The 13,890-nt window shown below is 50.9% G+C and overlaps 1 protein-coding gene across 1 annotated transcript in view; it reads left to right on the forward strand.

Moving 5' to 3' along the window:
* Nucleotides 1-13,890, forward strand: part of PLOD3 (procollagen-lysine,2-oxoglutarate 5-dioxygenase 3) — a 51,769-nt gene that overhangs the window by 15,246 nt on the left and 22,633 nt on the right. Inside the window, exons 7-16 of the mRNA XM_069767501.1 lie at nucleotides 1,949-2,046; nucleotides 2,398-2,499; nucleotides 4,825-4,956; nucleotides 9,240-9,361; nucleotides 9,435-9,539; nucleotides 9,721-9,846; nucleotides 9,939-10,080; nucleotides 10,153-10,266; nucleotides 11,395-11,460; nucleotides 11,536-11,640. Coding sequence (XP_069623602.1) covers nucleotides 1,949-2,046; nucleotides 2,398-2,499; nucleotides 4,825-4,956; nucleotides 9,240-9,361; nucleotides 9,435-9,539; nucleotides 9,721-9,846; nucleotides 9,939-10,080; nucleotides 10,153-10,266; nucleotides 11,395-11,460; nucleotides 11,536-11,640 — 1,112 coding nt within the window. The remainder of the gene's footprint in view (nucleotides 1-1,948; nucleotides 2,047-2,397; nucleotides 2,500-4,824; nucleotides 4,957-9,239; nucleotides 9,362-9,434; nucleotides 9,540-9,720; nucleotides 9,847-9,938; nucleotides 10,081-10,152; nucleotides 10,267-11,394; nucleotides 11,461-11,535; nucleotides 11,641-13,890) is intronic.

Raw genomic sequence — 13,890 nt, forward strand, 5'->3', positions numbered from 1 at the left:
GCTGCCGTCTATAGCTAGAAGGTAACGGGGCATCGGGCTGCCGTCTATAGCTAGAAGGTAACGGGGCGTCGGGCTGCCGTCTATAGGTAGAAGGTAACGGGGCGTCGGGCTGCCGTCTATAGGTAGAAGGTAATGGGGCGTCGGGCTGCCGTCTATAGCTAGAAGGTAACGGGGCGTCGGGGGGCTGCCGTCTATAGCTAGAAGGTAACGGGGCATCGGGCTGCCGTCTATAGCTAGAAGGTAACGGGGCGTCGGGCTGCCGTCTATAGCTAGAAGGTAACGGGGCGTCGGGCTGCCGTCTATAGGTAGAAGGTAACGGGGCGTCGGGGGGCTGCCGTCTATAGGTAGAAGGTAACGGGGCGTCGGGGGGGCTGCCGTCTATAGCTAGAAGGTAACGGGGCGTCGGGCTGCCGTCTATAGGTAGAAGGTAACGGGGCGTCGGGCTGCCGTCTATAGCTAGAAGGTAACGGGGCGTCGGGCTGCCGTCTATAGGTAGAAGGTAACGGGGCGTCGGGCTGCCGTCTATAGGTAGAAGGTAACGGGGCGTCGGGCTGCCGTCTATAGCTAGAAGGTAACGGGGCGTCGGGCTGCCGTCTATAGGTAGAAGGTAACGGGGCGTCGGGCTGCCGTCTATAGCTAGAAGGTAACGGGGCGTCGGGCTGCCGTCTAGCTAGAAGGTAACGGGGCGTCGGGCTGCCGTCTATAGCTAGAAGGTAACGGGGCGTCGGGCTGCCGTCTATAGCTAGAAGGTAACGGGGCGTCGGGCTGCCGTCTATAGCTAGAAGGTAACGGGGCGTCGGGCTGCCGTCTATAGCTAGAAGGTAACGGGGCGTCGGGCTGCCGTCTATAGCTAGAAGGTAACGGGGCGTCGGGCTGCCGTCTATAGCTAGAAGGTAACGGGGCGCCGGGCTGCCGTCTATAGGTAGAAGGTAACGGGGCGTCGGGCTGCCGTCTATAGGTAGAAGGTAACGGGGCGTCGGGCTGCCGTCTATAGCTAGAAGGTAACGGGGCGTCGGGCTGCCGTCTATAGGTAGAAGGTAACGGGGCGTCGGGCTGCCGTCTATAGGTAGAAGGTAACGGGGCGTCGGGCTGCCGTCTATAGGTAGAAGGTAACGGGGCGTCGGGCTGCCGTCTATAGGTAGAAGGTAACGGGGCGTCGGGCTGCCGTCTATAGGTAGAAGGTAACGGGGCGTCGGGCTGCCGTCTATAGCTAGAAGGTAACGGGGCGTCGGGCTGCCGTCTATAGGTAGAAGGTAACGGGGCGTCGGGCTGCCGTCTATAGGTAGAAGGTAACGGGGCGTCGGGCTGCCGTCTATAGGTAGAAGGTAACGGGGCGTCGGGCTGCCGTCTATAGGTAGAAGGTAACGGGGCGTCGGGCTGCCGTCTATAGGTAGAAGGTAACGGGGCGTCGGGCTGCCGTCTAGCTAGAAGGTAACGGGGCGTCGGGCTGCCGTCTATAGCTAGAAGGTAACGGGGCGTCGGGCTGCCGTCTATAGCTAGAAGGTAACGGGGCGCCGGGCTGCCGTCTATAGGTAGAAGGTAACGGGGCGTCGGGCTGCCGTCTATAGGTAGAAGGTAACGGGGCGTCGGGCTGCCGTCTATAGGTAGAAGGTAACGGGGCGTCGGGCTGCCGTCTATAGCTAGAAGGTAACGGGGCGTCGGGCTGCCGTCTAGCTAGAAGGTAACGGGGCGTCGGGCTGCCGTCTAGCTAGAAGGTAACGGGGCGTCGGGCTGCCGTCTATAGCTAGAAGGTAACGGGGCGTCGGGCTGCCGTCTATAGCTAGACGGTAACGGGGCGTCGGGCTGCCGTCTATAGCTAGAAGGTAACGGGGCGTCGGGCTGCCGTCTAGCTAGAAGGTAACGGGGCGTCGGGCTGCCGTCTATAGGTAGAAGGTAACGGGGCGTCGGGCTGCCGTCTATAGCTAGAAGGTAACATCTCATCTCACAGATGAGGTGGTCATGAAGTTCGACAAGAACAAGGTGCGAGCGCGGAACGTGGCCTACGATACCATCCCAGTCATCATCCATGGAAACGGACCCACAAAGGTACTGCTCACCCTGCCCCCCGTCCTGCGCCTCGCCCTGCCCCCCGTGCTGCTGCCGCCCCCCCCCCCCCCCCCCCCCGTCCTGCTGCTCGCCCTGCCCCCCCGTCCTGCTGCTCGCCCTGCCCCCCATCCTGCTGCTCGCCCTGCCCCCCGTCCTGCGGCTCGCCCTGCCCCCCGTCCTGCGGCTCGCCCTGCCCCCCCGTCCTGCTGCTCGCCCTGCCCCCCCGTCCTGCTGCTCGCCCTGCCCCCTGTCCTGCGGCTCGCCCTGCCCCCCGTCCTGCGGCTCGCCCTGCCCCCCGTCCTGCGGCTCGCCCTGCAGCCCCCGCACCCACTGATCCCGGTTTCTCTTTAGCTGCAGTTGAACTATCTTGGGAATTATGTGCCAAACGCCTGGACCCATGAGGGCGGCTGTGAGGTCTGCGACGATGACCTGCTGGACCTCTCTGAGGTGGAGGTGAGTGCAGAGCCCTTGTGGTCCTGCCGGGTACATCATAGATCCGTATGATGGGGTGTTACATCATGTCTTATTATCCTGTCACCTCCGGAGCTGCACTCACTATTCTGCTGTTACGTCATGTCTTATCTTCCAGTGACCTCCAGAGCTGCAGTCAATATTCTGCTGTTATTATTATACATTTTTTATAGCGCCATTTATTACATGTGAAAAGGGGGCAAATATAGACAAATACAATAAACATGAGTAAAAAAACAAGGCACATGGGTACAGAAGGAGGGAGGACCCGGCCTGCGAGGGCTCACAGTCTGCAGGGGGTGGGTGAGGATACGGTAGGAGAGGGTAGGGCAGGTTGTGTGGAGGTTCAGTAGGTTGAGGATCACTGCAGGCTGTAGGCTTGTCGGAAGAGGTGGGTCTTCAGGCTCTTTTTGAAGGTTTCTATGGTAGGCGAGAGTCTGATGTGTTGTGGTAGAGAGTTCCAGAGCATGGGGGAAGCACGGGAGAAGTCTTGGATGCGATTGTGGGAAGAAGAGATAAGAGAGGAGTAGAGAAGGAGATCTTGAGAGGATCGGAGGTTGCGTGTAGGTAGGTACCGGGAGACCATGTCACAGATGTATGGAGGAGACAGGTTGTGGATGGCTTTGTACGTCATGGTTAGGGTTTTGAACTGGAGTCTCTGGGTGATAGGAAGCCAGTGAAGGGCTTGACATAGGGGAGAGGCCGGGGAATAGCGGGGGGACAGGTGGATTAGTCGGGCAGCAGAGTGTAGGATGGATTGGAGTGGTGCCAGAGTGCTAGAGGGGAGTCCAGAGAGTAGGAGGTTGCAGTAGTCGAGGCGGGAGATAAGGGCATGCACTAGTGTTTTAGCGGTGTCGCGGTCAAGGAAAGCACGGATCTGGGAAATATTTATGAGTTTGAGACGGCAGGAGGAGACAAGGGCTTGGATATGTGGCTTGAAAGAGAGGGCAAAGTCGAGGATCACCCCGAGGCACCGGGCGTGTGGGACTGGGGAAAGTGAGCAGCCATTGACATTGATGGATAGGTCTGGTGGAGGGGCAGAGTGAGATGGGGGAAAGATGATGAATTCTGTTTTGTCCATGTTCAGTTGTAGAAAGCGAGCAGAAAAGAAGGCTGAAATAGCAGACAGACAGTGTGGGATTGTGGTCAGTAAGGAGGTGAGGTCAGGTCCGGAGAGGTAAATCTGCGTGTCATCAGCGTAGAGATGGTACTGCATACCGTGGGATTCTATGAGCTGTCCCAGGCCGAAGGTGTAGATGGAGAAGAGTAGGGGTCCTAGAACAAAGCCTTGAGGAACACCGACTGACAAGGGGTGAAGTGAGGAGGTGGTGTGGGGGAGGGAGACACTGAATGTTCGGTCTGTCAGATATGACGACATCCAGGAAAGGGCCAAGTCTGTGATGCCAAGGGATGAGAGGATTTGTAGCAGAAGGGAGTGGTCTACAGTGTCAAAGGCAGAAGACAAGTCCAGGAGAAGGAGGACAGAGTAGTGTCGCTTGCTCCTGGCAGTTAATAGGTCATTGGTGACTTTAGTTAGGGCAGTTTCAGTTGAGTGATGGGAACGGAAGCCTGATTGTAACCGATCAAAGAGGGAGCAGGAGGAGAGGTGGGAGGACAGTTCAAGATGGACGCGTTGTTCCAGTAGGTTTGAGGCATAAGGGAGAAGAGATATTGGGCGATGGCTGAACACAGAGGATGGGTCGAGGGAGGGCTTTTTGAGGAGGGGTGTGATCTTGGCATGTTTGAAGGATGAGGGGAAGACACCTGTTGTGAGTGAGAGGCTGAAGAGGTGCGCTAGGGTTGGGATGAAGACCGTGGTGAGGTTAGAGATGAGGTGGGACGGGAGCGGGTCAAGCGTGCAGGTGGTGAGGTGTGATCTAGACAGGAGGGTGGAGAGCTGATCTTCTGTCATGGTGGAGAAGTTAGTTATGGAGGAGCAGGGTTGAGCAGCTAAGAGGGGCAGTGGGCGCTGTGGGCCAAAGCTTTCTCTGATCGTATCGATCTTCTGTTTAAAGAAAGAGGCGAAGTCTTCAGCAGAAATGAAAGAAGACGGAGGAGATGCTGGGGGACGGAGTAGAGAATTAAGTGTTGAAAAGCTGTTTAGGGTTGTGAGACTATTCTGCTGCTACATCGTGTCTTATCCTCCAGTCACCTCCAGAGCTGCAGTCACTATTCTGCTGCTACATCATGTCTTGCTCTGTAGAGCATTGTATTGTGGGATATAACCCTACCCCTGCAGTCCTCTCCCACAATGCACTGCAGCAGAGCATGCCCGCTCCCGGGAGTGACCGGTGATGTCTCCCGCAGGACGAGGATCTGCCCCGGGTTCTCCTGGCCGTGTTCATCGAGCAGCCGACGCCGTTCCTGCCGCAGTTCCTGGAGCGACTGATGATGATAAACTACCCGCGGGACCGGCTGTCCCTCTACATCCACAACAGTGTGAGTGTCCGCGGGACGGCGCCCCCTAGAGATCCCACGCCGAGTGCCCAGATACACGCCTCCTCCCCCATTGTTACTCAGTGCCCCCCAGCAGGGCATTCCCCGAAGCACCCTCAGTAAGTGGGATATTACCCAGAGTCCTCCCAAATTACTGGGGTATTGCCTGGTATCCCTCTCCCATTAGCGGGGGATTACTCGGTTCCCTCCTCCATTAGCGGGGGATTACTCGGTTCCCTCCTCCATTAGCGGGGGATTACTCGGTTCCCCTCCTCCATTAGCGGGGGATTACTCGGTTCCCTCCTCCATTAGCGGGGGATTACTCGGTTCCCTCCTCCATTAGCGGGGGATTACTCGGTTCCCTCCCCCATTAGCGGGGGATTACTCGGTTCCCTCCTCCATTAGCGGGGGATTACTCAGTTCCCCTCCTCCATTAGTGGGGGATTACTCGGTTCCCTCCTCCATTAGCGGGGGATTACTCAGTTCCCCTCCTCCATTAGCGGGGGATTACTCGGTTCCCTCCTCCATTAGCGGGGGATTACTCGGTTCCCTCCTCCATTAGCGGGGGATTACTCGGTTCCCTCCTCCATTAGCGGGGGATTACTCGGTTCCCTCCTCCATTAGCGGGGGATTACTCGGTTCCCTCCTCCATTAGCGGGGGATTACTCGGTTCCCTCCTCCATTAGCGGGGGATTACTCGGTTCCCTCCTCCATTAGCGGGGGATTACTCGGTTCCCTCTCCATTAGCGGGGGATTACTCGGTTCCCTCCTCCATTAGCGGGGGATTACTCGGTTCCCTCCTCCATTAGCGGGGGATTACTCGGTTCCCTCTCCATTAGCGGGGGATTACTCGGTTCCCTCCTCCATTAGCGGGGGATTACTCGGTTCCCTCCTCCATTAGCGGGGGATTACTCGGTTCCCTCTCCATTAGCGGGGGATTACTCGGTTCCCTCCTCCATTAGCGGGGGATTACTCGGTTCCCTCCTCCATTAGCGGGGGATTACTCGGCTCCCTCTCCATTAGCGGGGGATTGCACAGTGCGCCGCTTGTTAGTGCCATGACGGTACAGTTAATGTAAGAAGAAATACTGGCGCACTATCTATGTATAATATAATATTCCAGGGATGCAAATAAGTGGTCATGAAATCTATAGAAACAGAAGAGCAAAGAAGAACGAAGAAGACCACCCACAGAAAGTGCCCCCCACTGCTATACGTGTATGGAAAAAGGGAGACTTTACTGACAACGCCCATTATAACCAGTAACCAATTCCTCCCCCCATGATCCTGCCAATAATCAGGTATATGGATATATATATATAACATTAAGATTGTCGTCTGTAGGTTTATATAACGCAACATAGAAGTTACCCAACACCGTGGTTGCACGGAGTGGCAGATATATACAAGGCTGCCCACAGGGACCACCATGTCCACAGGGACCATCATGTCCGCTGACACTAAAATGCCCGTGTCAGAAGCTATAATTGCAATCAAAACCTACCGGCCACTAAAAGTGCTAAATGGGCCGTCTGTGTGCGAGCTCCAGAGTTAAGCAATATAGCAAGGGTCTACACCCAGAAGATGGCCCCGGACAATAGCCGCTCACATGTCCAGCCCAGAGGTGAAGGGGAGCAGGAGTGAGCGTGGGGGGGGGGAACCCAACGCGCGTCGCCGTTACACTGATGGCTTCGTCAGGGGAAGTGTGAAGTAAGGCGTCAAAGCCATGATCAATACCTGAAGATGACAAATGATTAGTGAGCGCCGGTCTGCAGAAAACCGGACGTCAGCTCACCGGCCACGAACTGTGGGCAGACGTCTCTGCCCGTACTATGCAGTGCGCATGCGCCAAAGATATTCAGCGCGTCGGAGAGTAATGTGCAACTGTGGAGGGCGCCTGCGCAGAATGGAGAAGGAGGAATTAAGGAGCATGGAGGTTTAAACCCATAAATATTGGGCTGAAACACAATGAGCAACGGAAAAAGGGGTGTGCACAACATCTACTATATAAATAGAACGCCAACCAAACAAAAGTAAAAAAAAGGGGAAATAAAATAAATAAAATTACTGAAAATGAATATTTAAACAAAACAAGAAAAATACAAAAATAAATAATGAATAAATGGACAAAGTAAGAAAAATTAAGATAATAAATAAATAAATAAATAAGCAAAACAAAAAGAATAATAATTGACAATGAATGATGAAGAAATGAGCCTTACACAAAACAATAATGATAGTATAAAGTGAAAATAAACAAAATAAATAAGAAAAATAAACCAACAAACAAAATGAATAAATGAAGAAGAGAACAAAAGAAAAGGGGAAGAAGAAATGTATCCTTTGCCATAATGGATAGTACCGCAATAACGGCAAAAAGCAGAACCAAACAGGAACAAATTGCGGAAATAACCAAACATGTGTGAAACGCACCGCAACACAAGAACACTATACTGCCCCAACACAAGAACGCTATACTACCGCAACACAAGAACGCTATACTACCGCAACACAAGAACACTATACTACCGCAACACAAGAACACTATACTACCCCAACACAAGAACGCTATACTACCGCAACACAAGAACGCTATACTACCCCAACACAAGAACGCTATACTACCGCAACACTATACTACCCCAACACAAGAACACTATACTACCGCAACACAAGAACACTATACTACCGCAACACAAGAACACTATACTACCGCAACACAAGAACGCTATACTACCGCAACACAAGAACGCTATACTACCCCAACACAAGAACGCTATACTACCGCAACACTATACTACCCCAACACAAGAACACTATACTACCGCAACACAAGAACACTATACTACCGCAACACAAGAACACTATACTACCGCAACACAAGAACGCTATACTACCCCAACACAAGAACGCTATACTACCGCAACACTATACTACCCCAACACGAGAACACTATACTACCGCAACACAAGAACACTATACTACCGCAACACAAGAACACTATACTACCCCAACACAAGAACGCTATACTACCGCAACACTATACTACCCCAACACAAGAACACTATACTACCGCAACACAAGAACACTATACTACCGCAACACAAGAACACTATACTACCGCAACACAAGAACGCTATACTACCCCAACACGAGAACGCTATACTACCCCAACACGAGAACCCTATACTGCCCCAACACGAGAACCCTATACTCCCCCAACACGAGAACGCTATACTCCCCCAACACGAGAACGCTATACTCCCCCAACACGAGAACACTATACTACCCCAACACAAGAACGCTATACTACCGCAACACGAGAACGCTATACTACCGCAACACGAGAACGCTATACTCCCCCAACACGAGAACGCTATACTCCCCCAACACGAGAACGCTATACTCCCCCAACACGAGAACGCTATACTACCCCAACACGAGAACGCTATACTACCCCCTGACTGGTTGCGAGCATATATCAAGGCGCACAAATAGTCAAAGATAAAACAGCCATATCGTATTCTGTGGAAAACAAAGGCTAAAGCCCGCTAACCATGGTGCCCAGACATATATATGGAACCCAAAGGTGAGCCTGAAGCGTCAATACATAGAGGGCAGCATGGAAACACGAGCTCCATCCGTGATGGAAAAGATCCCCAAACTAATATAGAACAAGTCCAGAGGAGATGGTCCCAACACTCAGATGTCGCCTAATAGTTCGGAATAACCCCAGAAGTTGGAGACATCGTCCAGAAATGAGTTATTAGAGAGCCGCCCCATCCGTGATGGAACCGAGGTCTTCTCAGCCATTGCCACATTGGCCTACTGGGATGTTCTCCATGATCGTGTGTTATAGAAGCTGAAGCCCAGCAAGGCCCGAACAGATCCCGATGAGAATCCGTATCACTGGGCCAGAGAGGCCAACCACCGTATTCAGAGAACACAGAACTCCAGAGTTATACAAGGTCCAGAGGTCAAAGACCAAAATGACCTGAGGGGAACATAAAGGTTATTGCAGCCGAGGTGTTCGAGGTGTTGGGGAACTTCTATGTTGCGTTATGAAGATTGCTGGCTGTAGGTTTGTATGTTATATATATCCATTACCTGTTTATTTGCAGGATCATGGTGGGAGGAATTGGTTATTGGTTTTAATGGATGTTGTCAGTAAAGTTTTCCTTTTCCATACACTTCTAGAGCAGTGGGGGGCATTTTCTGTGGGTGGTCTTCTTTGCTCTTCTGTTTCCATGACGATAGTGACGCCGCCGCGCCGTTTCTTGCCCGCAGGAAGTTTACCACGAGCAGCACATCCAGAACTTCTTTGAGAACCACAAGGAGGAGTTCCCGGCTGTGAAGGTGGTGGGTCCTGAGGAAGGGCTGAGCCAGGGGGAGGCCCGGGACATGGGCATGTAAGTACCGCGGCGGAGGCTGGGCTGGGGGGCGCAGTGCGCTGACCCCCGTCTCACTCACTGTGTGTGGCAGGGACCTGTGCCGCCAGGACGACACCTGCGACTACTACTTCAGCCTGGACGCCGACGTGGTGCTGACCAACCCCGACACCCTGTACATCCTGATCCAGGAGAAGCGGTCAGTGCCGCCGCCCTACAGTCAGTGGGGAGGGGCTCGCCCTACAGTCAGTGGGGAGGGGCTCATCCTACAGTCAGTGGGGAGGGGCTCACCCTACAGTCAGTGGGGAGGGTCTCACCCTACAGTCAGTGGGGAGGGGCTCTGTGGACAGGTGACCTGACACCCAATCCTATATCTGCAGGAAAGTCATCGCCCCTATGGTGTCTCGCAGTGGCAAACTGTGGTCCAACTTCTGGGGGGCGCTCAGCCCGGAGGGGTACTACGCCCGGTCTGAGGACTACGTGGATATCGTGCAGGGAAAGCGGATGTGAGTGGCGCCCTGCAGTGGGTGGGGACAATGTGCATGATTATCCCATCACCCTCCGGGGGCGGGGCTGCTCACACCTGTCTGCCTTGCAGTGGGGTGTGGAACGTCCCGTACATCGCCCACTCTTACCTCATTTCGGGGGAGACGATTCGGCAGGAGCTGTCGCGCAGGAACGTCTTCACGTTGTCAGGAGTCGACTCGGACATGTCTTTCTGTAAGAGCGTGAGGGATAAGGTAGGTGACGGCGTGCGGGGGATGATGAGGGTGATGGTTCCCCCTGGGTGACTCCTCTTCTATCCTCTGCAGAGCGTCTTTCTGCACATCAGTAATCGCGATGACTTTGGTCGTCTGATCTCCACGTCCAAGTACAACACCTCCCGACTGCACAGCGACTTGTGGCAAATCTTTGAAAACCCCGTGGTAAGAAGCCCGTCCCCATTCTCACTGCCCCTCCCCCAGATCTAGCCTCTATATGCTCCTCCCCCACATCTAGCCTCTCTATGCTCCTCCTCCAGATCTAGCCTCTCTCTCTATGCTCCTCCCCCAGATCTAGCCTCTCACTCTATGCTCCTCCCCCAGATCTAGCCTCTCACTCTATGCTCCTCCCCCAGATCTAGCCTCTCACTCTATGCTCCTCCCCCAGATCTAGCCTCTCACTCTATGCTCCTCCCCCAGATCTAGCCTCTCACACTATACCCATCCCCCAGATCTAGCCTCTCACTCTATACCCTTCCCCCAGATCTAGCCTCTCACTCTATACCCTTCCCCCAGATCTAGCCTCACTCTATACCCTTCCCCCAGATCTAGCCTCTCACTGTATACCCTTCCCCCAGATCTAGCCTCTCACTATATGCTCCTCCCCCATATCTAGCCTCTCACTCTATACCCTTCCCCCAGATCTAGCCTATCACTCTATGCTCCTCCCCAGATCTAGCCTCTCACTCTATGCTCCTCCCCCAGATCTAGCCTCTCACTCTATGCTCCTCCCCCAGATCTAGCCTCTCACTCTATACCCTTCCCCCAGATCTGGCCTCACTCTATGCTCCTCCCCAGATCTAGCCTGTCACTCTATGCTCCTCCCCAGATCTAGCCTCTCACTCTATGCTCCTCCCCCAGATCTAGCCTCTCACTCTATGCTCCTCCCCCCAGATCTAGACTCTCACTCTATACCCTTCCCCCAGATCTGGCCTCACTCTATGCTCCTCCCCAGATCTAGCCTGTCACTCTATGCTCCTCCCCAGATCTAGCCTGTCACTCTATGCTCCTCCCCAGATCTAGCCTCTCACTCTATGCTCCTCCCCCCAGATCTAGACTCTCACTCTATGTTCCTCCCCCCAGATCTGGCCTCTCTATGCTCCTCCCCCCAGATCTGGCCTCACTCTATGCTCCTCCCCCCAGATCTAGCCTTTCAGATCTATCACCGACCTGATTCTTGCTGCTTTCACCTGATGCAGCGCCTCTTCTAACTATGCTCCTCCTTCATCTTGGCTCCTCCCCTGCCTCGTGGCCCCTCCCCCAGCAGTTTCATTGGGGTTTTTTCCTCGCTAGGACTGGAAGGAGAAATACATCCATGAGAATTACTCCCGGATCTTTGAGGAGGATTATTATCAGCAGGTAACATGGTGGCGGCCGAGGGTTTGATGGCGCCATGTGTGGGGGTGGGGTGTGACGAGGTGTCGCTCTCCGCAGCCCTGTCCGGACGTCTACTGGTTCCCGATCTTCAAGGACGTCATGTGTGACGAGTTTGTGGAGCAAATGGAGAACTTCGGCCGCTGGTCCGGAGGCAAAAACGAGGTAACGAGACCCGGGAATAATAATGAGCCTGTAATATACCGCAGGATAATAATAATGAGCCTGTAATATACCGCAGGATAATAATAATGAGCCTGTAATATACCGCAGGATAATAATAATAATGAGCCTGTAATATACCGCAGGATAATAATAATGAGCCTGTAATATACCGCAGGGATAATAATAATAATGAGCCTGTAATATACCGCAGGATAATAATAATGAGCCTGTAATATACCGCAGGGATAATAATAATAATGAGCCTGTAATATACCGCAGGGATAATAATAATAATGAGCCTGTAATATACCGCAGGATAATAATAATGAGCCTGTAATATACCGCAGGGATAATAATAATAATGAGCCTGTAATATACCGCAGGGATAATAATAATGAGCCTGTAATATACCGCAGGGATGATAATAACAATGAGCCTGTAATATACCGCAGGGATAATAATAATGAGCCTGTAATATACCGCAGGGATGATAATAATAATGAGCCTGTAATATACCGCAGGGATAATAATAATGAGCCTGTAATATACCGCAGGGATAATAATAATAATGAGCCTGTAATATACCGCAGGATAATAATAATGAGCCTGTAATATACCGCGGGATAATAATAATGAGCCTGTAATATACCGCGGGATAATAATAATGAGCCTGTAATATACCGCAGGGATAATAATAATAATGAGCCTGTAATATACCGCAGGGATAATAATAATAATGAGCCTGTAATATACCGCAGGGATAATAATAATAATGAGCCTGTAATATACCGCAGGGATAATAATAATAATGAGCCTGTAATATACCGCAGGGATAATAATAATAATGAGCCTGTAATATACCGCAGGGATGATAATAATAATGAGCCTGTAATATACCGCAGGGATGATAATAACAATGAGCCTGTAATATACCGCAGGGATAATAATAATAATGAGCCTGTAATATACCGCAGGGATAATAATAATAATGAGCCTGTAATATACCGCAGGGATAATAATGAGCCTGTAATATACCGCAGGATAATAATAATGAGCCTGTAATATACCGCGGGGATAATAATAATGAGCCTGTAATATACCGCAGGGATAATAATAATGAGCCTGTAATATACCGCAGGGTAATAATAATGAGCCTGTAATATACCGCAGGGTAATAATAATGAGCCTGTAATATACCGCAGGGATAATAATAATAATGAGTCTGTAATATACCACAGGGATGATAATAATAATGAGCCTGTAATATACCGCAGGGATAATAATAATAATGAGCCTGTAATATACCGCAGGGATAATAATAATAATGAGCCTGTAATATACCGCAGGGATGATATTAATAATGAGCCTGTAATATACCGCAGGGATAATAATAATAATGAGCCTGTAATATACCGCAGGGATAATAATAATAATGAGCCTGTAATATACCGCAGGGATAATAATAATAATGAGCCTGTAATATACCGCAGGGATAATAATAATAATGAGCCTGTAATATACCGCAGGGATGATATTAATAATGAGCCTGTAATATACCGCAGGGATAATAATAATAATGAGCCTGTAATATACCGCAGGGATAATAATAATAATGAGCCTGTAATATACCGCAGGGATAATAATAATAATGAGCCTGTAATATACCGCGGGATAATAATAATGAGCCTGTAATATACCGCAGGGATAATAATAATAATGAGCCTGTAATATACCGCAGGGATAATAATAATGAGCCTGTAATATACCGCAGGGATAATAATAATGAGCCTGTAATATACCGCGGAGATAATAATAATAATGAGCCTGTAATATACCGCGGGATAATAATAATGAGCCTGTAATATACCACGGGATAATAATAATGAGCCTGTAATATACCGCAGGGATAATAATAATAATGAGCCTGTAATATACCGCAGGGATAATAATAATAATGAGCCTGTAATATACTGCAGGGATAATAATAATAATAATAATAATGAGCCTGTAATATACCGCAGGATAATAATAATGAGCCTGTAATATACCGCAGGATAATAATAATGAGCCTGTAATATACCGCAGGGATAATAATAATAATGAGTCTGTAATATACCGCAAGGATAATAATAATAATGAGCCTGTAATATACCGCAGGGATAATAATAATAATGAGCCTGTAATATACCGCAGGGATAATAATAATAATGAGCCTGTAATATACCGCAGGGATAATAATAATAATGAGCC

This window comes from Ranitomeya imitator, chromosome 4 (genome assembly GCF_032444005.1).
Source record: "Ranitomeya imitator isolate aRanImi1 chromosome 4, aRanImi1.pri, whole genome shotgun sequence".
NCBI lineage: Eukaryota > Metazoa > Chordata > Amphibia > Anura > Dendrobatidae > Ranitomeya > Ranitomeya imitator.